This window comes from Mesoplodon bidens (assembly GCF_964165515.1).
Source record: "Mesoplodon bidens genome assembly, chromosome: 15".
NCBI classification, from domain to species: Eukaryota; Metazoa; Chordata; class Mammalia; order Artiodactyla; family Ziphiidae; genus Mesoplodon; species Mesoplodon bidens.
Window position 1 is genome coordinate 15,983,975 of NC_138171.1, and position 27,157 is coordinate 16,011,131.

The 27,157-nt window shown below is 51.1% G+C and overlaps 2 protein-coding genes and 1 long non-coding RNA gene across 6 annotated transcripts in view; 1 reads left to right on the forward strand and 2 right to left on the reverse strand.

The window, feature by feature from the left end:
- Positions 1-553: 553 nt before the first annotated feature.
- KCNK15 (potassium two pore domain channel subfamily K member 15) lies at positions 554-6,327 on the reverse strand (the record flags this gene model as incomplete). Its single annotated transcript, XM_081255575.1, has 2 exons — positions 554-1,266; positions 6,045-6,327. 2 exons carry the CDS (start codon positions 6,325-6,327, stop codon positions 554-556), a joined length of 996 nt encoding a protein of 331 aa, XP_081111701.1.
- A 7,861-nt stretch (positions 6,328-14,188) lies between these two features.
- LOC308629657 overlaps positions 14,189-27,157 on the forward strand; it is a 19,962-nt gene continuing 6,993 nt past the window's right edge. Inside the window, exon 1 of the long non-coding RNA XR_014017696.1 lies at positions 14,189-14,327. This is a non-coding gene — a long non-coding RNA (uncharacterized lncRNA). The remainder of the gene's footprint in view (positions 14,328-27,157) is intronic.
- Positions 26,394-27,157, reverse strand: part of CCN5 (cellular communication network factor 5) — a 12,534-nt gene continuing 11,770 nt past the window's right edge. For all 4 annotated transcript variants that reach the window (XM_081257758.1, XM_081257757.1, XM_081257756.1 and 1 more), the window contains one exon: positions 26,394-26,737. In XM_081257758.1, the coding sequence (XP_081113884.1) occupies positions 26,517-26,737 (221 nt within the window). In that variant the 3' untranslated portion in view covers positions 26,394-26,516. The remainder of the gene's footprint in view (positions 26,738-27,157) is intronic.

A 27,157-nucleotide genomic window follows, 5' to 3' on the forward strand; every position in this document is an offset into this window, starting at 1 on the left:
ATTCCACTCTGCGCGCCGAGTAAGAGAATGAGTAATCATTTAGTGCAGAGATTTGCCCACTGGTCCACGCTGGACCGTAAATGTTTCCCTTCAGTCCGTCCGATCCCTGTGCTGCTCGTAGTGGGAGCAGCTGGCCTCACTGGTAGGATTCCAGTGTTGGAAGTCATGCATTTCCCCACAACACGGAAAGCCCACCTCTTCACACAACAGAAAAGTGGGCACCTGCTTCCGTTCCGCAGGGCTAGCTAGGGACGGGCCTGTGGCGAGCCTCTCCTCAGTGCCGGGTGTGGCCACGCCTAAAACAATTTGGACCACAAGTGGTTTGCACCTACAGGGCGAGTTTAGAGTCATGCTTGTGCTTATGATGCGACTTTAATACATTTTTGGAGAGGAGAGAGGGGCTTGCCACAGAAGGAAATGAGAAACTACTCGTGGCAGAGGACGGCATTGAGGCCACTGCCCCTCACCCCTCTCCGAGGTCTGGGGAGGGTGTACTGACAGGTGAATCCAGACCCTCCGGCTCTAGGATCGACCCCCAGCCAGGGTAGGGCTGTCAGATGGACTTCCGCCGGGCTAGGGGCCTGCCTGCCCTGCCGCCGCCGCCGCCGCCGCCTCCAGCCCCAGGGCTCGCGGGGGGCGAGAAGCCCAGATTGTCGCGGGCCCGCAACTCCAGCTGGTGGATGCGGTAGGAGATGGAGGTGGAGCCGGCGGGGTGGGCGGGGCGGCGGGGCAGGGCGGGGCCTCTGCTCTCGGGCGCCCCCCGGCGGAGCGGGCGGGCAACACGCTCGGGCGCGTCCGCGCTGGCCGCCAGGAAGCGTAGGACCACCAGGTTGAGGAAAGCGCCGATGACCGTGAGCCCCAGGAGGATGTAGAGGAAGCTGAAGGCCACGTAGGGCGGCTTCCTCTGCAGCGCCTCGTCGTTCTGTAGCGCCACGAAGTCGCCGAAGCCGATGGTGGTGAGGGTGATGAAACAGTAGTAGTAGGCGTGGAAGAAGGTCCAGCCCTCGAAATGCGCGAAGGCGGCGGCCCCGAGGGCCAGGGTGGCCGCGCACACCAGCAGCTCGGCCACCACCATATTCTCGGTGGACACGTGCGGCCGCCGCAGGCCCAGGCAGCGCTTGGCCGCCAGCAGGAGGCGCCGCATCAGCGCGTTCAGCCGCTCACCCAGGCTCTGGAAGGTGACCAGCGTCAGGGGGATGCCCAGGAGCGCGTAGAACATGCAGAAGACCTTGCCCGAGTCCGTGCCCGGCGCGGCGTGACCGTACCCTGAAGGTAGAGAGGAGGGGAGGGTTGATGAGGGTCCAGCTCCATCTCACACTCTCACCCGCCTCCTTCCTGCCGGGTCTCTCTCCCCATCCCCCATAGCCGGCAGAACATCTTGAAATGCTAATTCGAACTAGGTCGTTCCCCGGCTTTAAAACCTTGCATGGTTACTCATAATCGACCCAAATTGTAAACAATCCAAACGTCCCTCAACTGGGGAATGCACAAACAACTGTGGTACATCCATACAGTGGAATTCTTTTCAGCAATCCGAAGGAATGAACTACTGTTTCCTCAGCAACAAAGGATGGGTTTCAAGTGTATTATGCTGAATCAAAGGAGGCGAGCTCGGAAGGCTACCTGTTGCATGGTTCCATTTAAATGACATTCTGGAAACATTCTGGTAAAACTACAGGGACAGAGAACAGATCTGTGGTTGCCAGTCCTCGGAGTTGGAGGTAGGGTTAACTAACTACAAACGTGCATGACAGGGGACTTCCCTGGCGGTCCAGTGGTGAAGACTCTGCCCTTCCAATGCAGGCGGTGCGGGTTTGATCCCTGGTCAGGGAACTAAGATCCACATGCTGTGCAGCCAAAAAAAAAAAAAAAAGGCATGACAGAATTTTGGGGAACGATGGAAATGTTCTATGTCTTAATCGTGGCTGCAGTTACAAGACAGGTTTTCATTTGGCAAAACCCACAGAAGTGTACACTGAAAAACAGTGAATTTTTTTTTTTTTTTTTTTGCGGTACGCAGGCCTCTCACTGTTGTGGCCTCTCCCGTTGCGGAGCACAGGCTCCGGACGTGCAGGCTCAGCGGCCATGGCTCACGGGCCCAGCCGCTCCGCGGCATGTGGGATCTTCCCGGACCAGGGCACGAACCTGTGTCCCCTGCATCGGCAGGCGGACTCTCAACCACTGCACCACCAGGGAAGCCCCAAAACAGTGAATTTTAATGTCTGTAAGTTGTGCCTTGAAAGAAAAAAAAAAAGCAAAATCTTTTGTGTCTCCCCAGTCCCCGCAGGGTAAAGTCCCAGTTCTCAGGTGATGTCCAAGCTCCCTCATGATCAGGAACCCCCTCACCTCTCCAGCCTCACCCCATTTTGTTTCCCCAACCAGTATGTCCTTTTCTCATGGTTCCCCTCCCCACCACGATCTTCTCCCCCATCCCAGTCTACGTTTCCCTTCCCAGATCCTGCTCCAAGCCAGCTCTCACAAAACACCTCTTCAGTCAGGTGGAGTTCCTCATTGAGTCCCCTCAGCTGTTGTAGGGGACGTAAACATGAATGGGCTTCCCTGAGTCTTGGCACACCGTGCCATCACCGTGGAATTAGTGGATATGTGTGTCTTCCAGGATTGAGAAGCGAAAGCTTTCATGGTATTCTCAAAGGGTCCCATAACCCAGGAAAAGTCAGGTGGCCCTTCCCCGACAGAATATGCCTCCTGTAGCAAATTAGCTCCATCTGCCAAAATGTAAATACACCTCTGGCCTGTGCAGTTCCACACTGAGGAAGGTAGTCCTCCAAGATACATACACGTGCAAAGTAATGTATGCATGTGAGTTGTCGTTGCAGCACTGTTGGTCATAGTGAAAACTGAGAAACAGCTAAGTGTCCATCAAAAGCAGCCTGGTTAAATAAGCCACGGCGCCATTCAAACGATGGCTGTGGTTCCCACCGGGGGCAATTTTGCCCCCGAGGGCACAATTGGCAATGTCTGGAGACATTTTTGGTTGTCACAGCTGGGAGGTGGTGGCTGTGTGCTACCAGCATCTAGTGGGTACAGGCCAGGGTCCTGCTTAGCATCCTTTGATGCACAGGACAGTCCCCACAACAAGAATAGCCAGCCCAAAATGTCGCCGGTGCTGAGGCTGGGGGTACCTGCTAGTCCGCCATGAAAAAGAGGACACAATTCTTCACGGACTGATGTAAAAACATCACCAAAATACATGAAGTGAGAAAAGCAAGAGGCAAAACAGCATGTATAATATAATGTATTATAACATGTTTGTGTGTGTGTTAAAGGAATATATAGAGAAGATATTTGGAAGGATCCTCAAAAAACTGATAACTGCACTTGATCCAGGGAAGGGACCCAAGGGCTGAGGGACGGGGAGAGAGGGAGACTTCCTTTTCATCCTATACCTTTTGTACCCTGTGTGCATGATAACATTTGAAATATCAACCATATATATATATCTGTGTGTGTATATATATATATAATAAATATTATATATATATATATATATATATATATTTTTTTTTTTAAAGATCTATGGCTCCACTTCCATGTTTTTACTTTATGGCCCTATCAGTCTGCCTCTGTCTATTTGGGGGGGCGGGGTGGGGGACTCTGCTGCCACTAGACAACCGTGAGGTCTGTGAGGCCAGAGACCATGCTGGTCATTTCTCTGTGTCCCTGGTCACCAGTGAATGCCCCGCACAGAGCTGACACAGACTAAGGGCTCAATGAAAGTTTAATAATCAATGATAGGGACTTCCCTGGTGGTGCAGTGGTTAAGAATCTGCCTGCCAATGCAGGGGACACGGGTTCGAGCCCTGGTCCAGGAAGATCCCACATGCCGCAGAGCCCGTGCGCCACAACTACTGAGCCTGCACTCTAGAGCCCGCGAGCCACAACTACTGAGCCTGCATGCCACAACTACTGAAGCCCACGCACTCTGGGGCCCGCATGCCGCAACTACAGAGCCCGCGTGCGGCAACTACTGAAGCCCACGCGCCTAGAGCCCGTGCTCCACAACAAGAGAAGCCACCGCAATGAGAAGCCCACACACCGCAACAAAGAGTAGCCCCCGCTCGCCGCAACTAGAGAAAGCCCACACGCAGCAACGAAGACCCAACGCAAACAAAAATGAATAAAATTATTTTAAAAAAGGAATGAAAGAAATAATCAATGATAATAATAATAGACCAGATTGAAGGAGGTGCTAAGTGTGAGACAGAGGAGCCACTTTAGGAATAAGAGGCCGGGCGGTACTGTTTCTAGCTGTTTGGGGGTATGTCAGGTTTTGACAGAAAGAAAAATGAATAATGGTAATAACTAAACATGCTAGGTACTCTACATGGATTATTTTATTTAATCGTCCAATGACTGTGTGAGATGATATTATTATCCCCATTTTGCAGATAAGGAAACTAGGCTCAGAAGGAGGAAGCTGCCCAAAGGTCACAGGGCTGAGCTATTAACCACTATCCTCCATAGCTTCTCGGTGCCTCTCTTCTCTCCTTACAGAGCTCAACTCCTAGATTCTGGCGCCTGGCTCTCTGCAAGGCTGGCTTATGCAGCCTGGACCACACAGCCAGTGCTGGCGCCCCCAGGTGGCCAAAAGAGGCAAAACTGCTGTTTCCACAGTCCCTTCCTCCCACCCTCCCAGATGCAGGTCAGAGGGGAGCAGTCAGAAGAGGAGGCCAAATCCAGCTGGGAGGCCTCCAAAAAATGTGGGGGAAGGCAGAGGAGGTGGATAGGGTCCCACACCACTGGGCACAGTAACAGGGAGGGTCTTAGGCTAGGCCAAGATAGGCAAGCAGGGGTGCCCACTTTGACAGGAGGGGTTCAAAAGGGCTGAACGGGAGCTGGGCCCACAGTTGGCAAATAATGAATTGTTATTATTGCTAATTAATAGTCCCTATCTAGCCTCAGGCCTGTGCTATGCATTTTACACACTTGACCTCACTTAAACCTGGTAATCACTCAGTGAGGTAGCAACAATTGCACTTTGTAGTTGAGGAAACCAGGGCTCAGAAAGGTACAATCAATTGTCAGAGAAGGCAGGAGGCAATAGAGATAAGAACAGAACTCTGGTCGATGTAATTGCAGAACTCAGGCTTCTAACTGCACTGCTAAACCCACAAACTCACATTGGCCTGCAAGAGCATTACGGAGGAACTTTCTCCACGGCACTGCAGGGTGGTGGTCTAAGCCCAAAGGGACACCTGGACATCCACAGCTGGGGCCTGGGGAGTGGCTGGCACCCAGTGTGGAGCCCTGCAGAGCCTGCTTCTCTCCTTTTCTGCTTCCCCAGGCTTAGGCTCAGCAGGTACCAGCCAGACAGTAGCCATGGCAACGGCTGGCGGTCCAGATACTGCAGAGAAAGTGCTCTGGATCCCCGAGGGTGAGGTTCAAAGCTGGTGGTAATCAGTCATTCCTTCAACAAATATTTATTGAGTGTCTACTACCGGCTAGGCACTGGCCATACTGCAGGGACTAAGATAGAGTAGGTGCCCATTCTCTTTTGTGTCATAATACAAAAATCAATCTTTTTTTTAGTGCTTTCTATGTGTCAGGTCCTGTGCTAAAACTTTCTGCATATATTATCTCCTTAATGATAACTGTCTCACTACAGCCTTGAGATAGGGCCTATTAGCACCCCTATTTTATAGAGGAGAAAACTGAGGCTCAGATAGGTTAAGCAACTGGTCTGAGGTCACACAGCCAGCGTGATGCAGCCAGGCAAGGAAGCAACTCCAGCCATTTGGGCTTCCGGCCCCATTCCATCCGTCTGCCAGCCCCTGGGGCGTTTTCTGACACTCCTGAGGGCCAAGCCTCTTGGCAAACGGGACCTACTGGCTCCTCCCAGCCTTGCCTGCGTGGAACGACAGACAGCCCATTCGACAGAGGGAGGCGAGTGAGGCTCGGCGAGCTGAAAGGACTGGTCCAAAGTCACCCAGCTGGACAGGGGCAGATGTGGGATTCAAACCCAGGGACGCCGCGGGCAGCTGGGGATGGAGCGAGCGCTGAGGGGAGGCGCCGGGGCCGCTCACCGATGGTGGTGATGACGGTGATGGCGAAGTAGAAGGAGCCGGCGAACTTCCACTGGCGGCCGGCGCGGTGCGGCTCGGCTTGCCGCGCCAGGCGCTCCAGCTCGCGGTAATCCTCGGTTGAGAAGCCGTACTTCCTCCGCAACTCGCTCCGCTTCTGGGCCAGCAGCCGCTTGCGGCCGCTCTCCGCCTCGGACTCGAGCGCGTCGAAGACGGCGGCGCCCACCAGCAGGTAAGACAAGATGCACAGGATGAGCGCGGCGGTGCGCACGCTCTGCTTCCTCATCGCTGAGCCCCGGGCCCCGCTCGCCGGCCCGGCACCGTGCCCGCCGCCGCCCCGTCCATGCGCCCCGACGGCCGGCCCGCGCCCCACGCGGCAGGAGCCAGGGCTGCTTGCGGCTGGGGTGCGGTACCCAGGGGCGGGGCCTCGGCGGGGCGGGGCGAGGGGGCGAGGAGGGCCGAGAGGGCTCCTGCAGCTGCCCCTTCCCTGCCGCCTCCCGCACACCTGCCTTTGTTCACCCGGTGGGGCCCCGGGGCTAAGGTGTCTGCAAATAGCGACAGTGGGAGCAAAGCGCCCAAAGCCCAGGTCTGCAGGAGCCCTGTCTCCACCACTATCTCGTCCTGTGACCTTGGGCAAGTCATTCATTTCTCCGTTTGGTCAGTCATCCAACAAATATTTACCAAAGCACCTACTGGTGCAAACAAGATTCCTGGTGTAAATAGAGCTGATATCCTAGGATGGAGGGTTGGCTAAAAAGCAAACACACAGAGATAATTTAAGAAAAGTGTGAGAAAGAAGGAAAACTCCTTTTCTTGCGGGGGGGCGGGGATCGCCAGCTAAGGTTGGGGGGAGAAAGCCTCCCTGGGGAGGGACTGGGGCGGAAGCGTCCAGGCAGCAAGTGCGGGTCCTTTAAGCAGAGAAGCCAGTGTGTCTGGAGCCACAATAATTGGGGTGCTGGGGGAGTAAGGGTGGGAGTGGGGATTGGAAGGAAGACAGAGAGTCCACTTCACACAGGGTTTTACAGGCCCTCCCGAAGGTTTATTCTTCAGTACAATGGAAAACCCTAGAGGGACTTCCCTGGAGGTCCAGTGGTTAAGACTCCGCGCTTCCACTGCCAGGGAACTAAGATCCCGCGTGCCACGGGGCGCGGTGGAGAAAAAAAAGAAAAAGAAAACCGTGGAAAGGTTGTAAGCAGGAAAACAAACAGCAACAATCTGATTGACATTTTTTAAAAAAAGCATTCTGGCTGTCATGTGGGAAAGGGATGGTGGCCCAGAGTGAAGGTCAGTTAGGAGACTTTTTTTTTTTTTTTTTTGGCCGCGCTGCCAGGCATACCGGACCTCAGTTCCCGAACCAGAGATCTGAACCAGGACCCCCTGCAGTGGAAGCGCGGAGTCTTAACCGCTGGACCGCCCGGGAAGTCCCCAGTTTGGAGACTCTTGTCGTCCAAATGCATGCTTAGGGTGGATCTGAGATGCTGGGGCCGGGGGTGGAGCCAGGCACACACGGCCAGCCACATTTCCCAGCCTCCCTCGCTCTTAGGGGTGTCCATGTGACAATGGAATGAGGGCAGAAGTGACCTGTGCCACCTCCAGGCCTGGCCCATAAAGCCCTCCCACACGCCATGCCCCCACCTGTCTTCCCCAACTGTAGACTGAATGTGGACACCTGGTCTTTAGGAGAGAGCAGAGCCACGGGGCGGGAGGAGCTGGGGCGCAATGACACACTGCACAGGGTCTCCCAAAGGAACACCTAATTTGAACTTCTGTGGCATTAAGCCCCTGACATCTGGGGTCCATCTGTTACCACAGCTAGCGTTACCCAGATGCGCGCAGCAACAGGACTTGCTGAGGGGTTGGGTGTGGAGGGCGAAGGGGAGGATGACTCAAGGATGATCCCGGGGTCCTTGGCCTGAACAGCTGGGCGCTTGGGGCACCTTCCACTGACCTCACTCCCTGAGGAATCTACCCCTGCCCCCCCCCCCAGCACCAAGGCGACACTCGATTCAGAGTCCTGGGTGAGCCTTCATGGAGAGTCTGGGCAGAGCACAGGCAGTCTCTCCTGCAGCTCTGTGAGGCACCCACCTTCCCAGGTCTCTGCTGCAGCCTTGACGTGCATCACTTGTCCCCCTGTGACCATCCCAGCCCCTCTTCCTGCAGCCCCTTTGCATTTTTCTGCTCCAGCTCCATTAAACTTTCAGCTCCTTGTGCAAACTCTTGCTTTGCTTGGAACAGTCCTCTCCCCAGCCCATTCAACAGCCAACAGTTATTGAACGCCTGCTAGAGGCTAGGCGTTGGTCGAAGCGCTTTACATGTACTCATGCATTTAATCCCCACAACCTCCTTATGTGATGGGGGCTGCTGGCTAACGCCGTATTCATCCTTCAGCTCTCCCTTAGTTGGACATCTTCCCTGACTCCTAAGCTGTCCCTCCTCTGTGCTCCTCGAAGACTTCCCATGCTCCTGCCATCTCTCATCCCTCCCACTGCTTTGTAATTCTCGCGTTCCATATATGTGTCCCCCTGAGGACAGGGATCCCATCTTGGTCCCCAGCCTGTCCCCAGCAACCGGATCTAGCACAGAGCACACATCCAGTGATCGTTTGTGGATGAACAAGCAGCAGCAGCAGCAGCACGTAGAGCACCTCCACTGCCCGGGATCGTATCCTACTTTCGCTTACCAGTCGTGTGAACGTGGGATGCCTCAGTTTCCCCAGTTTAAAACGGGGTTAGGAAAGTTCCTGTCTCATAAGGTGCTGTGGTCAGCAGAATAATGGCCTCCCTGAAGATGCCCACATCCTATCCCTGAGACCTATGAATATGTTAGGTTATGTGGCAAAGGGGAATTAAGGTTGCAGATGGAATTAAGTTTGCTAATCAACTGACCTTGAGCTGGGAGATTATCCTGATGATCTGGGTGGGCCCAGTGTGATCCCAAGCATTCTTATAATTGGAAGAGGGAAGCAGAAGAGGGGGAACCAGAGAGATGCAAGGTGAGCAGGACTTGGCCTGACCTTGCTGGCTTTGAAGATGGAGAAAGGGAGCCACATGCCAAGGACCACAGGTGACTTCTAGAATCTGGAAAAGGCCAGGAAACAAATTCCTCCCTACAGCCTCCAGAAAGGAACGCAGTTCTCCCAATGCCTTGATTTTAGCCCAGCGTGACCCGTGTAGACCTCCATCCATCCCACAGACCTGGAAGGTAATATGTTTGTGTTGTTCAAGCCACTAGGTTTGTGATAACTTGTTATAGCAGCAACAGGGCACTACTACAGTGGTTGTGAGGATTAAATAAGCTGGTAGATGTGCAGCCCTGAGAGCATCGTCTGGCCCTGACGACTCATCTAGAAGTGTTAGCCAGTGTTGCAACTATCACAACAGAGCAAAGGCCCAGGTCCACAGGGATGTTAGACTCAGTTCCTGCCCTGACTCAGTTCTTGGGCAGAACTGGGGCCCCGTGCCTGGTAGAGGGGGCCTTGGACCCCTTCTTCCCCTGAGAAGCTAGAGGGGGGCAGCTCAGCGGCTCAGAAGCCAGGGTGCTGGCGCTACCGCCTGAGCTGTATGTTTAGCGATGGTGTCAGCAAGTTTGATTTTCTGATTCCTGCTCAGACTTCAGAGGAACAGAAACCTGGGCTACAGTCTCAGAGTGGGCCCGGGTGGGGCACCAAGGACCTATAGCCCGAGAAGGGCCTGAGCAGAGCTTATGGGGCCAGTAGGGGTGGAGGGAGCTTGCTCCCAGGGGGAGGGCTGGGTGCACCCCGGGGACAGTTAATGAGTCCTGGTCCTGAGCACAGCTGGGTCAGTGAGGCCTGGGTTTAAATTCCAGCTCATCCACTTTCTACCTGGGTATCTGTGGATAGAAGCCTTCCGCTTCTCTGCACCTTAGTTTTCCCATGTGAGAAATGGGGGTGATGGTCAGGCCCACCTCCTGCATTATAAAAGACACCGTATGTCACTTTCCAGGTGCCCAGGAGCCACTTTTCCTCCCTTTTTTACAACTGACTGCCTGCTGATGTCAGGAATTCTTTTTCCAGAAGCAGGGGCAAGACTAAGACTGTGGAGCGCTGTCCGCACTAGGAACCTTCACAGACATTGCTAAGGGAGCCCTCACTCCCCAGTGCAGGAAGCCGGGGTGCAGAGAAGAGACCCCGCTTGCCAAGTCCTCACAGCCACGCAGTGGCTGAGTCAGAACTTGAACTCAGGGCTGTCTGGCCCCCCAGGGTCACAATCCTTCGGATACACGGTGCCGCCTCATCAGGCAAGATGCTGGGGGCTTTATCACCCTCCAGTGGCCTCTCGGATCTCACTTTCCTAATCTCTAAGGTGGGTTTGAGGAGCGCTGGCTTCCCGCCCCCACTGTTGTGAGCATCTCATGAGACGAAGCTGAGAGGTGCTTTGTCAGATGGGTCGGCTGGCGGGGGAGGTATTACTAGGGCCACGAGGAGCTGTCTGGCCCTGCCAGGCAGGTGACTCTGCCCTGTGCTCGGCATTTTCGGTTCCGCAGCTCTATTTTAAGCCAGAGGAGGTTAGAGTTTGTTATGTGTGTTTCTCAGCTTGGAGAACCGTCAGCTGAGCAGTGACCAAAAACAGCAACACCCCAAGGCGTTCCCTGAAGCTCCCCCCACCCCCCGCCTCCCCCTCCCTTCTTTTTCCTTTGGGAACCTGAGGGGACCTAGTGATCTTCCTCTGTCCCTTCGTGTCAGAGTCGCACCCGGGACTCACCAGTGAGGCTTGGATCTTCTTCCAGAGCTGCAAGGTTGCCAGCCTTGAGGACAACGAGGTAGGTGATTCCAGGCCCTAACTGGGTCCTCTATACCTTTCAAAGTGCTTCACGTCCCTGAGAAGGTCAAGATCCTTCTGAAAGCTGTAGGAGCCAGCAGGCCTTGTCATTCCCACATCAGGGAGAGAAACAGACTCAGACAGAGAATAAAGGCTGCCGTCTAAGGTGCCACATGGTAGGTAGGACAGTGGTTAGGAAAGAACGTGAGTTTCTGAGTGAGCCAGACCTCAGTTCTACCTTGGGCAAGTGGCTTCACCTTTCTGAGCCTCAGTTTCCTCATCTGTGACATGGGGGTAAAAGTATCTGCCTACCAGTGTTCCTGTGAGGATTAAATGAAAGCAGGAAGGGACACTCAGCACAGATTAGGTGCCTAGCAAATGGTAGTGCCCCCTCCACCCAATTAATTTCTTCTTTTCCTTTTCTACACAGCTTATTCCCCAGACCTACTGAGATCTTAAGGGATTGATTTTTATAGTTAGAATATAGTTCAGTAATTTTCCAGAAGGTCAGAAGCCCTGGGCCTTTTCCCTGATAAGATCTCTTTTCTCTCTCCTAAAAGAATGGATTATTTTGACCTCAGGGGATGATAGGTACCAGCTCCTTCGAGATGGCAGCTGTGGCTTTTCTGTAGCTTGAGCGTCATTTAGGGATCTGGGTTGCAAGAAATTAAAAGCTGCCTCTTGCTAATTTAAAGAACATTATAGGTAGGATTTGGCAGGGTGGGGGGGCTCTTCCAGAATCTTCCAGGTACTGGAAGACAAGCTACATGGCTTGGGGGACCCAGAGAGATGGAACCTATTGCCTGGGAAACACCATAGCCACACTCATGTGTGGGCACCATGCTTCCCAGGCTGGTGAAGATATTACTTGGGGGGCAGGGGGGCGACAGATGACAGCTGTCTGAGCATGACCCTGTCTCTGGCTGTTGGGACCCTCCAGGGCTGCTCCGAGGATTCCTAACATGTGTTTGTGGCCATTTGGTTGGAGCCGTTGGGAGTTTGTTCTTCGCCTTCCTAAGGATGGATATCTTTAAGTTATTGAAGATACTAAAACCTTTATTCTGGTTAATAATTTTAAAAACTGATAGAAGTATGGGGGGTTATTAAACCATTCTCTCTACTTTGATGTACAATTGAGGATTTCCTCACTGAAAGGTTTTTTGAAAGAGCCTTTTCTCTCTCTCCATCCCCACCCCCATTTTTTCCCTGCTCTTCCTTTGGTCTGAGGATTGGATTGGATTAGAAGGACACTTACTGAGCAGTTACTAGACCCAAGCAGGGAGCTAGGCACTTAGCAGGCATCACCTCATGCAATCCCCACAACAGCAAACACTTTTTTTTGGCTGCGCCTTGCAGCATGCGGGATCCTAGTTCCCCGATCAGGGGTCGAACCCATGCCCCCTGCAGTGGAAGCTCAGGGTCCTAACCACTGGACTGCCAGGGAATTCCCAACACCAGGCACTTTTAATCCCACCTTCCAGAGGACGAAGCCAAGGTGCAGAGGGGTGCGGTGTTTTGCCTCAAGTCATGCTGTTAAGTAGGGAGGGGAGCCGTCCCATCCTGCTGTCAAGCTCTTGCACCTAAAGGCGATGCTTCCCCCACCCTGAGGAGCTGCACGGGGTTTGGGCACAAGATGGCAGCTGCTGCCACGTGGCCATTCCAGCTCAGCCGTTGCCCCTTCTCCTCCTGCCAATGCCCATCCCTCTCGTTCTCCAGTCCACGTAAAGAATTGGAATCAAGAGACATCTGAATCACAGGGGGCAATGCTTGCATTTCAGAAGACATCACTGGCTGGAAAGAGTCAAGGCAATGAAATTAAAGGGCCTGAGATGCTAAGAAAGGCACATGTTAAAGTAAGGACAGCACAGAACATAGGTGGCCATTTATACTTAAGATTTAATTTAATTAAAAATTCAGTTCTTCAGTTGCACTAGACACATTTCAAGTGTCCATTAAACACATACTACATTGGACAGAGAAGATACAGAACATCTCCATCACCACAGAAAGTTCCATTGGACGTTGCTGGTACAGAGAGTGAGACTGTAGACTTTCAACCGGACTGGCTGGTTTTGAATCCTGCCTTTACCACTTACCTGCTGGTATCCTGGGCCTCAGTTTCATCACCTATAAAATGGGGTTAATAATCCCGTAGAATTATTATTACATATCCAGCTCAGTTGGGACCAGTGGTTAGTCAAGTAATCAAAGAAGCAGGGAATTATTTTAAATGATATACACCTTGAACATCTGCCACTCTGTTCTTTGAACGTGGGGCTGTTCATTGGCTTTTTGTGCTGTGCTGTCCTCCTTACGTGAACTACACCAGAATCTATCTCCTGCTTTTCTAGTTTTGGTTTATTTCAAGTGAGGCAAGGATCTGAAGACACTTGTGTAGCAACTTGAGTGCAGGATCCCTCTAGACTCTCGTGGTAATTTTTTCCAGATCTTTTGTAGTTGTTTCTTCCACACCTAATTTGGCAGCCTGTTTTAGCAACTCATTTTTATTGTTTTCATAAAAACAAATCTCTTCCTTTTTGCACTCATATTTCATCAGCTTATGGAATATCTAATTAAATTACACCATGACAATAACAAATGTGCTGGCGCAAACTGGCTTGAGAACAAACCCAACAGATTTTTGGCGAACACATCATTTGTCTTAGCTTGGGCTTCTCTAACAGAAGACCGTGGACTGGGGGGTCTTAAACAGCAAACATTTATTTCTCACAGTTCTGGAGGCTGGGAGCCTGAGATCAGGGTGCCAGTATGGTTGGATTCTTGGCGAAAGCCTTTTTCCTGGTTTACAGACTGCCATCTTCTCACTGTATTCTCACATGGTAGAGAGAAGAAGCAAGCTCTCTCATATCTCTTCCTGTGAGGGCACTATCCCATCCATAAGGACTCCACCCTCATGACCTAATTACCTCCCCAAAGCTCCACCTCCTAACACCATCACATTGAGGGTTAGGATTTCAATGTATACATTTTGGGGGAGACACAAGCTTTCAGCCCATAACAACATTCTATTGGAGAGAGCAGAGGGTAGCAAGGGCGCCAGAGAGTGACCTCCTAACTGTGAGCGTTCATTATGCCTGGGGGCAGGAGTGTTGTACTCAGGTGGAAGGGAGAGCACTGGTTAGCCGGGTGAACTGATTAAACAGACATCATTAAAGAGAGCTTCTTTGCCTCACTAACTCTGTCAGACTGTAGGGTGGATTTGGCTCCGGAAGACACTTGCCCAGCCAGAGACTACATTTCCCAGCCTCCTTTGCTTCCAAGTATGACCGTGGGACTAGACCCCACCAATGGAGTGTGAGTGGGGGGTGATGTCACTTCCAGGTGGGCGTCTTTAGGAAGCAGGTGAGTTTCTCCATTCCTGCCTGCAATTTAGAGGTAGAAGGCCCGGAGGCCCAGGAGCTGGTGGAGCTGTAACATGTAAGTCACCCGGCTCATCACGTGAAGGAAAGCTGCCCTCCAACCAGGAACACCTGCCTTGGAATATTATGTGAGTAAGAAATAAACCTCTGTTGTGTTAAGCCACTGAATTTTGGGGTTTGCTTGTTATAGCAGCTACAAGTGAACCCTGATTAATAAGCTTACCTTATAGGGCAGTTGTGAAAATTAAATTAGATGATATGCGTGTAACAGACTCTTAAATGGGACTTTCCTATTGTCTTGTATTTCCAGTTAAAGCCTCAACACAGGGATGCAAGGTGCTGAATACCCCCATATTTCAGAAAGCCATGAGACACACACCAGCAGGACTGTTTTCGGGGCGTCATACGGGCTTTTCTCCCACTCCATCCCCACCCCCTCAGCCTCCGCGAGCAGAAGACTAGAATTTGAGAATAATTTTCTAGAATAGGGAGGAATGATATACCTTTTCTGCTCTCCTGGGAGAAGAAAGGATCCCACCCCCACCCCCATCCTGAGACGTCCCACTTGTAGAGATTTGGGGTTCCTGCCAGAAGTGCTGAGTGGTGGCTGATTCCCCGACCGCTCGACCGCTCGTGAGGCAGGCTTGCAGATCCGCCCTCAGTGTGTGTGTGAGCAGAGAGACAGTGATTAGAGAGGTGGTAGGAAGCGGGGCATCCTGTACACCCATCACTTGGCTGAGCAAGGATGGGTGAGCTTCCCATGAGCTGAGTGGCTGCCGGGCCATCTGACCTGGGCCCTGCCCCAAAGGGATGATCCTTGTGCTTCCCAGGAAAGACGACCCTGGCAGAAAGAGGCTGTGAAGGGCCCTTCTGGGGACAGGGTCTAAGAGAGGTCAAGGGGTCCAGATATCCCCCAACAGTCAGGAGACCACTACAGGGACCCCTGAATAAGCTAGTCATGTGGTCCAGGAACACTAGCCTTTAAACACTTTCCACACAAAAGGAATCCACCTCCCTGAGGGGACTCAAAGCAACACGAGCTACGTTTTTTTCCCCTTTCCTCCACTGCCCCTTCCAGGCCTCATTAACAGGAGAAGCTAGAACTCAAATGGAGAGGATGGAAAAGGTTTTTAGAGAGACCCTCACACTCTCTCAGTGCTGCAGAGGACTGTAATGCAGAGACTAAGGGCAAGTTTCCAGAGCCAGACAGCCTGGGTTTGAATTCTGTGTCTCTAGCTTACGAGCTGTGTGACCTTGGGTAAGTTACCTCATCTCTCTGGGCCTTAGTATCTGTAAGATGCCATTAATAATAGTACGTACCTCATAGCCTCATGGCACTGTAAGGTGCACGTAGTTAGGCTATTTAATAGTTCGTTAAATTAAATAACAATGCGTTATTGAGGGGAAGGGTCAAGCTTGATTTAGAGGAAGTGTTAAATAGTATATAATCAGATGTTCAATCCAGACTGAAAGGCATGGGGCAATGAGAGATTTGACTGGATGTGTTCAAAGGCAATGGGTGAAGAAAAGCTAGATCCATTTATGTGTGTCCCTCACCAAATTCAGATTATTCAAAAAGCCAGTTGCACGTGTGACGTATTTAGATCAGTTTGGGACACATTGAAACCCTCAATACATGTTAACTATCATGATTCAAACTTGTGCCAGGTCAGAAATCGAATCCTTTCTAAGTTTTATTAGTTTTGAGGGATAATAAGAATGACTATTTTTGTGGTGGCATAAAGCAGTGATTCTCATACTTTTTGGTCTTCATAAAACCACCCAACTGCATAAAATATTTGTGAATCCAAATCACATTGCCAACTCCATTTGCAAAGTAAAAACAATGGGGAAAAATGAGCAAGTACTATATTTATAATCCTCCTCATTTTATAAAAGAATGAATTTCATAACCCCTCAAATGAGGAAGGTCGTAAGTTCAGAGTAAAAGACAGTCTTACAGATGGAATCCATTTCACTTGATGAGATTTCACTGTGTTGTCCTTATTTTTAGTACCAGTTCACTGGCTGGAGTTTGAACACCTCAGATATAAATTGCCATAGAGTTTGCAAGCATCCAGAGCTGTTATCCCCTTTAATTCTCATGACTACCCTGTAAGACTGGGACCATGGTCTACATTTTCTTTTGAGTATGGAGGTTCAGAGGGGTTAGATGCCTTGTTCAGGGTCACCCAGCTGGAACAGAAATCAAGCCTGGCTTCAGTATCTCAATATTCCTGGTAAAATACGGTCTTTTCCTCTGGTTTGAATACCTGTTGGAGGGGCCTCTCCTGTATGTGGTCATCCAAGCATGAAGTTCCTTTTCCTTTGTGACTCTGTCCTGTCCTAAAGCAGAGATTCTTTTCCCAGAGACAGTACCCAAGGATCTAGGGATGAAATTCAGGGATTCCTGAACTTGAAAGGGAAAATAATTGCATCTTTCCACTGACCTTTAGCTAACATCTAGCACTTCAATTATCAATGGAGAAAACAAAGTAGTAGTAGCAGTACCTATTTGTCGCCAAAAGAAATCACAAGTATTTTCATATCACAAAGTAATTATTGTGGATATCTTGACATACTGTTTATACTCTCGCCACATTGAAATTATGGTAATTGAATCTCGTTGTTTAATATATTCCTAAAAAAGCACATGTAACGATCTCACATACTTTTTTTGTTTTGGTTACCGTATTTCAATAATTTGTGTCCTTTGTAATCCCATGTATTTGATTTTATGTGTTTAATATGACTTGTCTGAGAAGGAGGTCGTAGACTTTACCAGTTGCCCAAGGAGTCCTAGGTTCGTAAAGAAAGGTGAAGAACAATGGTCTAGAGCCTTGAAGTCCTCCATTGTGTCCTCTGCATGTGATCAGCAGACGAGGGCAGAGAACGAGTGTGGAGGATGGTGAGGGGGGTTTATGGTCTGGGTCTGGAGTCAAGCCCATGGCCAGACCTCGGTCACTGTGGCTGGGAGATGTGGTCTCTCTCTGGGTGCCCAGGAGAACAACCAGCCAGCTGCTGCTCCATTATCATGTCGTTTGCAATGGCTCAGACTCAGGGAGACGCTGGGACTCCTTGTCTCGGTGATTTCTAGGGGGATGGTGGGGCGGCAAGTGCTGGGCACCAGGCACCATCTTGCTTATCTCATCCGCAGGTGCAACAAGTCTACTGTTGCATGGAGGCGGCACTGGGAGCAGCTAAAGCTGCTCCTCTGAGATCTTACTTCTGCTCCAACGTGCTGTCTGCTTTGTGCCCTAAGAACCCACAGTCTACAGGGGGCTGATGAAATTAGGACACAATGTACATTCTTGCAAATATAACTGGGGCTCTTGGCGTGTGCAGAGTGCTAGAGTTTGCTAAGCACTTTTGTAAGCTGGGCTTTTCCTCACTGCCGCCCTCCAGCAAGGCAGGGCAAAGATAATCATCTCCACTGTGCAGAGTCAGAAACAGCTCACAGGGGAGAATTAGATGCTCAAGGTCACGGACTGGAGGCACAATCAGGGCTAGAACCCAGGCCTCAGTCACCATTCAGCAGGCGCGTATTAAATACCTACCATGTACCAGGTCCTGTGCTGGGTTTCAGGGACACAGGGATGAATCAGAAATCTACCTGGCTTCTAGGGAGCAAAGCCCAGCAGAACAGCCAAGAATAGACAGGTAATTACACTACTGTATACAATTATATTTGTCAAGACTCTTAGTTCAAGTGACAGGAACCCAATTCAAACTAGTTTCAGTAATAAAGGGAGTTTATTGGCTCACATAACTGAAAAGTTTAGGGAAGGATAGCTTCAGGCACAGCTGGATCTAGCAGCTTGAACCTAGTTGCCTGCCATCTGTTTCTCTTAATTTCTTGGTTCTGTGTGACTAAATTTTTCAGCACTTCTCATGGTGGCACATATAGCCTCCAGCAGTTGAAGACTTACCTTCTAATAGTTTGCCCACTTGGGTCAAAAGATGGTACCTCTTTCCCAGTTGTTCCAGAAACAGTCTCGAGGCTTTGCATGGCATGGCTGAGCCTCTTGCCTCATGTCATCCTGGATGCGGATGAGGTGGGGGTGAGGTGAAGCCATAAGAGCGAAGGAGCCTGAGTCCCTTAATCATTTGTGGAGGAGCCCACCTACCAGAAACACCTGTTAGGAATGTTACATAACCGAGAAACAGACTTTGTGCTTTAGACAGTGAGCAGTGGTGTGCCAGGGGGTGCTGGTGGCGAGAGTGGTCTGCCCCCAGAGGCAGGTGAAAAAGGGGTACACTGTGTTTAAAAACTTTTGAAACAATAATAAACGGGCTAAATTCAATCTGCTTTTTATTATCACCACGGGCCAGCAATTCTAAACATTGTCTGTATTAAAATATTCCTTCCCCAGGAACACCACTCCCACCATCAACCCTGACCCTTTGGTATGCCACTGGATTGGGGGCCTACTGACTGCTGGAATCTGGTTTGCCAAGACATACATAAGGGTTTATTTATTTATTTATTTTTATTTTATTTGTGGCTGCCTTGGGTCTTCGTTGCTGCGCGTGGGCTTTCTCTAGTTGCGGCGAGCGGGGGCTACTATTTGTTGCAGTGCGTAGGCTTCTCATTGTGGTGGCTTCTCTTGTTACGGAGCACGGGCTCTAGGCACACGGGCTCCAGGCGTGCGGGCTTCAGTAGTTGTGGCACGTGGGCTTCAGTAGTTGTGGCTCGTGGGCTCTAGAGCGCAGGCTCAGTAGTTGTGGCGCATGGGCTTAGTTGCTCTGCAGCATGTGAGATCTTCCCGGACCAGGGATCAAACCCGTGTCCCCTGCACTGGCAGGCAGATTCTTAACCACTGTGCCATCAGGGAAGTCCCTCATAAGGGTTTAAATAGCAATCTGATGGACACCCTTATGTACGTACACCACAACGATTAAGGAAACATTACAAATATGACGGTTGCCACGAAATTTGGAAATAAGTTTAGATTTCTTTTGGAGATTAAATTCAGACACCTGAGAAATCTTGCTGAGTTGGTGAAAGGACCCAGGGGGACTTCACTTTGTACGGGGGCCACATCAGGACCCTGGCCTGTCCGTCTGTCGTAAGCGGTGAGGCAGTGTGGATGCTACCAGGTTCTAAAAGCTTGGGCTTTAAGGGGGTGAGAGAGGGCACAGAGAAGGAATCGAGAGAGGAAGGGAGGGGACTGGGACATGAGTGGGATGGCTCATAGATGAAGAGATGCAGGAGGGTCGTCGGGACACGGAGGTCCAGCCCTTGAGGTGAGAAAGGGAGTAAAATCAAAGTCAACCCCCCGTGTTGACCGCCTGCTGGCTTCAGGGCTGGGAGGAAGCTACAGAAGAAGCCCGTGTTAATTACTGCCCATCCGACAGGAGCAGATGAAGAGACTCAGCCCAGAGATGAGATTGGAAACATTTCCACGAAAGCCAGTGGTGAAGGGCCAGGGGGCAGCAAATGGAACATGGATAAGAACCAGACCAGTGTGATGGGGCCACTTACAAGTAGGCTTGTTGACTAACCTCGAGATGTCCAAAAGGCCTAGGTGCCTGCCCTGGGGCTCGCCCTAGTGTTGTAATTAACTGCAGGGGAAGAGGAAAAAGATGAAGTTCTTGAGAATTGGCTAAACCATGACCCTGTTGCGAAGAATGTGCGTCAGACCCTAGACCACATTTTAGCCCTGGAGAGGCAGGTGGACTTTTTGATAGCACATGAAATGTGGTGGCCATACGAGGCTTCCCTTTCCCAGGCACCCCCTGCCCCGTGAGGCTGCTCGAGTTGCCCCTTGAAGAGGGTGCCCCACCTTTTGTTACCACAGTAGCCAGGATGGCCATGGGCTGGTGGGCTGCATCCTTTGCAGCGCTGGACAAAGGACCAACGTGTATGTATATTGATGGGGATACTCTGGAAGAGAGGGAGAAATGGAAGATGTGGGGATAACATGAGGAAAGTGGCAGGAGTCAGCACCTGGGCAGGTGAGAGGGGGTGGGAGGCAGGGCCCAGGGGAGGGTTGGCCTTGGTTAGATGTAGAGACTGCAGCTCATGAAGAATAATCAGGGGCATCCGTGAAGACACGGGGAAAGGAGTGGCCCAGGCAGAGGGGACAGCCTGGGGAGAGGCCTGGGCCAGAGTGGGGAGCCCAAGCCATCCTGTGTAGCTGGAGCACAGAAGAGGCTGGAAGACATAGCAGCGTGGCGTGGACCCCACCCGGAGGGCACCTCTGAGCCCCAGAGGGGTAACCGTAACTGTGCTCAGGAAAGATCCATGTGGCTGTATCGTGTGGTTGATCTGTCCAGAGCTGAACTGTGGGCAGAGGGACCGGGGGATAGACACAGGTGTCCTGGCTCAGGGACCAGCAGGGGCTCTTACAGGCATCTGTCTAAATGTTTTAAGAGGTTTCCCTGGTGGCGCAGTGGTTGAGAGTCCGCCTCCTGATGCAGGGGACACAGGTTTGTGCCCCGATCCGGGAAGATCCCACATGCCGCGGAGCAGCTGGGCCCGTGAGCCATGGTCACTGGGCCTGCGCATCCGGAGCCTGTGCTCCACAGCAGGAGAGGCCACAACAGTGAGAGGCCCACGTACCGCAAAAAAAAAAAAAAAAAAAAAACAATAAATGTTTTAAGAAAGCTGCTGCATTCGACACAAATAGGAAAGAATCCTAGGCCAGCTCTATCACTGCCTCACTCTGAGGCCTTAGATGAGTCCTTCCCTGCCGGGAGACTCCTTTACTTCACTCCTGAAACAGGAAGGGAATGGGCCCCAGGCTCCTAGGCTTCTCCCTGCTGGTGGCCTCTTGGCGGCTCATTCACCAAAATGCCACAAGGGGGCAGCAGCACATCACCGTTTTCTTCGTAGTCTCATAGGAAGTCGCGCTATTAATCTTACACAGATTTTAATGAAGTGGAGGGCTTGTTAAAACACAGATTTCCCGACCCCACTTCCAGAGTTTTTGTGGGTTTGGGACGGGACACAAGATACTTGCAATTCTAACCAGTTCCCAGGCGATGATGTTGCTTCCAGTCTGGGGACCCCACTTTGAGAACTACCAAGGTTGAGGATTGGGAGTGAGGGTCGGGGTGAGCTCCGACCCACGCAGACACGGCCACTGGGAAGTCTCTGTGAACTGGGCAGCCACTCCCATTTGTCAACTACATATTGACTTTTCTAAGCCCCATTAAATCTCCCCTCCCCCCCCTTTTTTTTGTTGTTTTTTAGGCCACAGCGCGGCGGATCTTAGTTCCCCGACCGAGGATCAAATCAGTGCGCCCTGCAGTGGGAGGGAAAAGTCTTAACCACTGTGCCACCAGGGAAGCCCCCTGAATCGCTTTTTAAAAGGCAAGACAGGGACTTCCCTGGTGGTCCAGGGGTTAAGACTCCACGCTCCCAATGCAGGGGGCCTGGGCTTGGTCCCTAGTCAAGGAACTAGGTGCTGTGAGCCACAAAAGATCCCCCAGTCAGCAACAAAGATCCCGCAACTGAGACCCAGCGTAGCTGAATGAATTAGTAGACACTTTTTAATGAAAAGCAAGATTCTTTCACTCATTCAATAATGACTGGGCTTGGTCCATCCTGGGCACTGTTCTAGGTCCTGGGAATCCATCAGTGAACAAAGCAGGCAAATTAATTCCCACCACTCGTGGAGTTTGGCAACAAATAGTCAATGTTATAAGTAAGTAAGTTACGTTAAAAGGTGCTAAGTCCATCAAGGGTATTGGAAGAGCTCCGGTGGGTTCTCAGTGAAGTGGTGACTTGTGAGTCAAACTTGAAAGAGATCAAGGGGGTTTGCCACGTGGGGGGAGATGATGTCAGGCAGAGGGAACAGCCCGTGCAAAGGTCCTGAGGTGGGAGCAAGTCTGGTGTGTTTGAGGAACAGCAAGGGGGCCAGTGAGGTCAGAGCAGGGAGAGGGTAATTGAGGATAAGGGCAGAGAGGCGACAGGGGCAAGAGCGGGGGGCTTGTAGGTCACGCAAAGGCCTTTAGCTTTCCTCGGAGTGAAAAGGAGCAGCGTGGTCTCATGTGGTTTTTAACAGAATCCCTCTGGCACCCCCTGTGATGAGCAAGAGTGGAAGCTGGGTGAGCAGGAGGTAGCTCCCACAGGTATCCGGGCAGAGATGACGGTGGCCCCAGCCAGGGGGGCGCAGTAGAGCTGGGGAGGGTGGTAAGAGGTTATACACAAACACACACATGCGTGCTATTTCCATAACTAAACCGACTGGGTCAATGTGATTATCCACTCCTCTCCCCTGTCCAGGTGACCCACATTCTCGGCCTGAACCCTTTTCTCTATGTCCAGACCTCTGCCCTCTATGATCTCCAACTGCCTCTAGCCGCACTGCCCTGGATCACTACCGTCTCCTTGAACTCAGAATGTCTAGGACACGCCCCTCCTATCTGCCACCAATGGGGGCTCACCTCTGCTCTTCCCGGTTGCTGGCGATGCCCCCCCACCCTCCCCATCCCCCAGCAGAAAGCCCCGGGATGTGTTTGGCCTCTTTTTTCCCCTGCTGCTCACATTCATCCTTCCAACGAGATCTCACAGGCGTGGTCAGGCCCTGCTGACTCTCCCATCTGCTGCTTTTGTTTTTAATATTTAATTAAATAATTAATTTATTTATTTGGTTGTGCCGGGTCTTAGCTGTGGCAGGCGGGCTCCTTAGTTGTGGCTCACTGGCTTCTCAGTTGTGGCATGTGAACTCTTAGTTGCGGCGTGCCTGTGGGATCTAATTCCCTGACCAGGGATGGACCCAGGCCCCCTGCATTGGGAGCACGGAGTCTTAACCGCTGCACCACCAGGGAAGTCCCGTCCCATCTGCTTCTGTTCCTTCTTTTCTACTCCCGCGGGCCTTACCTCTGAACATGGCAGTGACTGCATTCGGTATAGCCTGGTGGCCAAGAGCAGGGGCCCTGGAGCAGGACCCCTCTGGGTTTGAATCCTGGTTTTGCCAGCTTTGAACTGTGTACACTTGGGCTGTTTCCTTAATTTCTCTGTACATCAGTTTCTCCATCTGTGAAATGGGCATAATTATACTTACTTCAAAGGGTTATTGTGGGGGTCAAGTGAGTCGTTACGTAGAAGATGCTTGGAACGGAGCCTAGTATATTGTTAGCACTCTATAAATGTTAGCTCTCATTTTTATTAGTTTTGCAATAAGTCTTTATTGAGCACCTATTATGTGTAGAGACCTCCATCATACTCAGAGATAATCTGACCCAAGAGAAAGAGCACAGGCCTTGACTCAGCAATTCCACTGCTAGATGCATATCCAACAGAAACGTTTACCAATATCCAGCAGAAGACATGCACTAGAATATTCGCCATGCCTTATTCATAATAGCCTCAAACTGGAAACTACCCAAATGCCCACTGAAAGTAGAATAGATAAATAAAATGTGCTCTGTTTACACAATGGAATATTATACAGTGACAAGAAAGAATGCATTATTGTTACTTGAATATCGTGGATGCAACTAACAAATATGACGGGGCATGGCTGGGCCGGGTCCCTCTGGCTCTGGCTTCAGTGGGGGTAGCCTGAGTTTCACCTGGTGACCTTTGTCCCCAACACCATCCCCTCTTCACAAACAAGAAGATTCTCAGCCTTCGCCTTCACATTAGTCTCTGACTTGCAAAGAATTGTCAAGACAGGATGATAATAATAGCTCATTTTCAAGTGAACATAGAGGAATCACTCACCTAACATTCACAATACCCCTACATGATGGGTACTCACTCAACACAATGACCCTACAGGGTGGGCATTACTATTTATGCCCATTTTACAGATGGAAAAGCTAAAGCACTAGGAGGTCAAGTCAAGGTAATGATAGCTAAAATGTTTATTTAAACCACATAATACATTCAACAGCCCTCTGTGTTGAGTACTGCCGTTATCCCCATTTTAGAGAAAAGGAAACCGAGGCACAAAGAAGTTAACTACCCTGCCTGAGATCTCAGCAGGAAACCAGCCAGGACCGGGCAGGCTGGCTGGGCCCACTCTTCATGGCTCTGCTCACAGCTTCTCAGGAGTGAGGTCATGGGCCTTACAGCAAACCTGGCCCAGAACCCAGCAGCACAACCCTAGGACAACTCATTAATCACTCTGAGTCTCAGTTTACCCACCTCTAAAATGGGAATATCAGCAGCACTTTGTTTTAGGGATGTCTCAAGGGCAACATGTGATTATGTGGGTAGAGCTCTTTGCAGAGAGAGGCCCCCATGTAGGAATAGTTCAGTGCAAGTTCATTGTTCTCATCCTGGCTCTCAGGATGTTTTCAGAATTGTTCCAGGCAGCGTGTTCAGAGTTTACACTTGCAGAACCAAACCCACCAAAACTCAGCCTGTGAGAGACCACAGACCCAGCCTGGAGAGTCAGATAAACCTGGCTTGGACTAAAATCCCACCCCAACTACAAACCAGCTTTTGGACAGATCTAGGCTTCCTCATCTGTGAACTAGAGTTAGTTCTATTTTGTGAAGATTAAATGGCTCCAATGCTGCCTGTGATTCTCAGATTGGGGTACCCGGGGGAAGGTAGTACCTGACCGAAGTACTGGAGGCCACCGTACTGAAGAGCAGGTCATTTACCACCTGTGTGCTGGGAATCGCCCTTCCTGGCTCTGTTTTGTACCTTAGAGCACTGGATTCCCGGCCTCCCAGGTCTTGCCAGTAGGTTTGACCAATGGGAGGCACTTCAGGGAACTGGGGGGTGGAAGAGAGCAGAAGCCAGGATCTGTCTCCCCATCTCCATCTGCCTTTTGTCAGGCACACGGCTGCATCTCGGTGGTGGCTCCTGCTCCCAGCAGACAGCCCTGCTGTGATTCCATCTTTCACCTTCTGGTCCCAGCTTCTGGGCTCTGCCCTCCCTCTGCCCCTCCACCCTGAGGGCTGGTACTGAGGGAAGGAAGTCATTCAGTAAAGAATACTTATTGTATGACTCTATTTACATGAAGTTCAAGAATAAGCTACATCGCCTTTGAGGGTGGAGGGGATGATCCGGCCGGAGAAAACTTCCTTTGTTGATGGAAATGTTTTACACCTTGACTGAGGTGTTGGTTACATAGGTGTGTGCATTTGTAAAGACTCATGAAACCATACACTTAAGACCTGTGCCCTGATGGCACAGTGGTTAAGAATCTGCCTGCCAATGCAAGGGACATGGGTTCGATCCCTGGTCTTCGAAGATCCCACTTGCCGCAGAGCAACTAAGCCCGTGGGCCACAACTACTGAAGCCCGCATGCCTAGAGCCCATGCTCCGCAACAAGAGAAGCCACCGCAATGAGAAGCCCGCGTACGGCGACAAAGAGTAGCCCCTGCTCGCCGCAACTAGAGAAAGCCCGTGCGCAGCAACGAAGACCCAACGCAGCCAAAGATAAAAAAAAAAAAAGACCTGTGCATTTAACTGGGTGTGCCTCATCCCTCAATCAAATTAGTTTAATGAGTAGAAATCCTGGTAAATACCAAGAGTGTTTTCTGATTTCCTGGTTGGATCCTGATGAAAACACAGTTTTTATTTTTAAACAAACACAGGTAGACCGCAAAAGAGGATATAAAATTTGTATATAGGGATTTCTTTGTCTTTAAACAATAAAACATGAGACGTCAAATGGAATTTCACACGTGGGTTGGTTTATTTCAGGCCATGTTCCCCAGTTTCTGGAAGGTAGTCTTCATCCTCCCCTGTTTCCAAGCACCGACCCGTATGAAATGTCTGGCTTGGCCTGGTGCATTGCAGAGTCTCAAAAAAGGTTAATTCTTACTACTACAAGTTGGGTTTAATGGGTCAAGTTAAGGCCTGTTTTCTGACTTTCTTCAAGACAGAGTGATTTCACCTTGTGATTTTTACAAAGAATTCAGCCCCTGAATTCTGCCCATGGTGGGGAGGGAGGGCTTTCTCAGACAGCACAAGCTTAACACATAGGCACATATTCAGGGATATTCTTACATCGCTCCAGGAAAGGAAGCAGGAGATTCAGAACATCTGTGCCCTCTTTACCATACCCCCAGAAAAATAGCCCATCCAGCCCAGCACCTGCCTCAGTCTAATGGTTAAGGGAGAGATGGTGGCCCCATCTCTGGAAAGCTAGCCCGTGAGCATCATTGGTAAAGGCTGTGAATGGACCAGAAGAAACCTGGCCATTCTCCCAGGCTGTGAGTTAGAGAAAGGGGGACTAGGGAATGCATCCCGCTGTGTCTCAGGGTCCAGGTGGACCAGCTGGCTTGGGAACACTCTCGTCCTCCAGGGCCCGGATGGTGGACCCAAGCTGGACTGTTGCCTGCAGCCCAGATTGCTTGCTGGGCGGGCGGGTGACACCGAGTCTCCATTCTCAGTCTGACTCTAAAACGCACTGTTCCATGGGCTGTGGCCCCTGGTGGGTGGACAGGGCCCAAGTAGGCATAGGCGGCGCTGGGTCTCCAGGCGGCAGAAGCGATTCTGGTTGGACACCCGGGTGGCCACGCCCAGCCCACAGGTGGTTGAGCAGGGGCCCCAGGCCGTGCTCCATTCTGGGCAGGAGAGGGCAGGGGCTGGGGGAGCGACAAGACCAGAAAACTGGGGTCCTGGGGGAGAGAAAGAGGGGTCAGCACGGCAAGGTTAGGCAGACAGATCTACCCACTGGCTTGCGATGCAATCTTGGTCACGTTGCTTAAGCTCTCTGGACCTCAGTTTCTTCCCTATGTAAATTTCCTAATAGTTGATGGGTGGGATTGGATAAAATAGTGGAGGTGAAGTGCTTAACACAGTGCCTGGTATTTGTAAGCACTTCATAAATATTGCTTATTAGGCAACTATGATGGCATTGGCCACGATGCCTCCCAGTAAATGGTGAGTTTCTCACTGCTGTATCCTCCACAAGTTCTGTGATAAGTAACATCTTACAGGAAGGAGGTTGGGGCCTGTGTGTGTGGTGGTACCGTGACCTGGAGGTAAGGATGCTGGTGATGGCGAGGCCGTGTCTGGATCAAGGTGGTGGGCTCCCG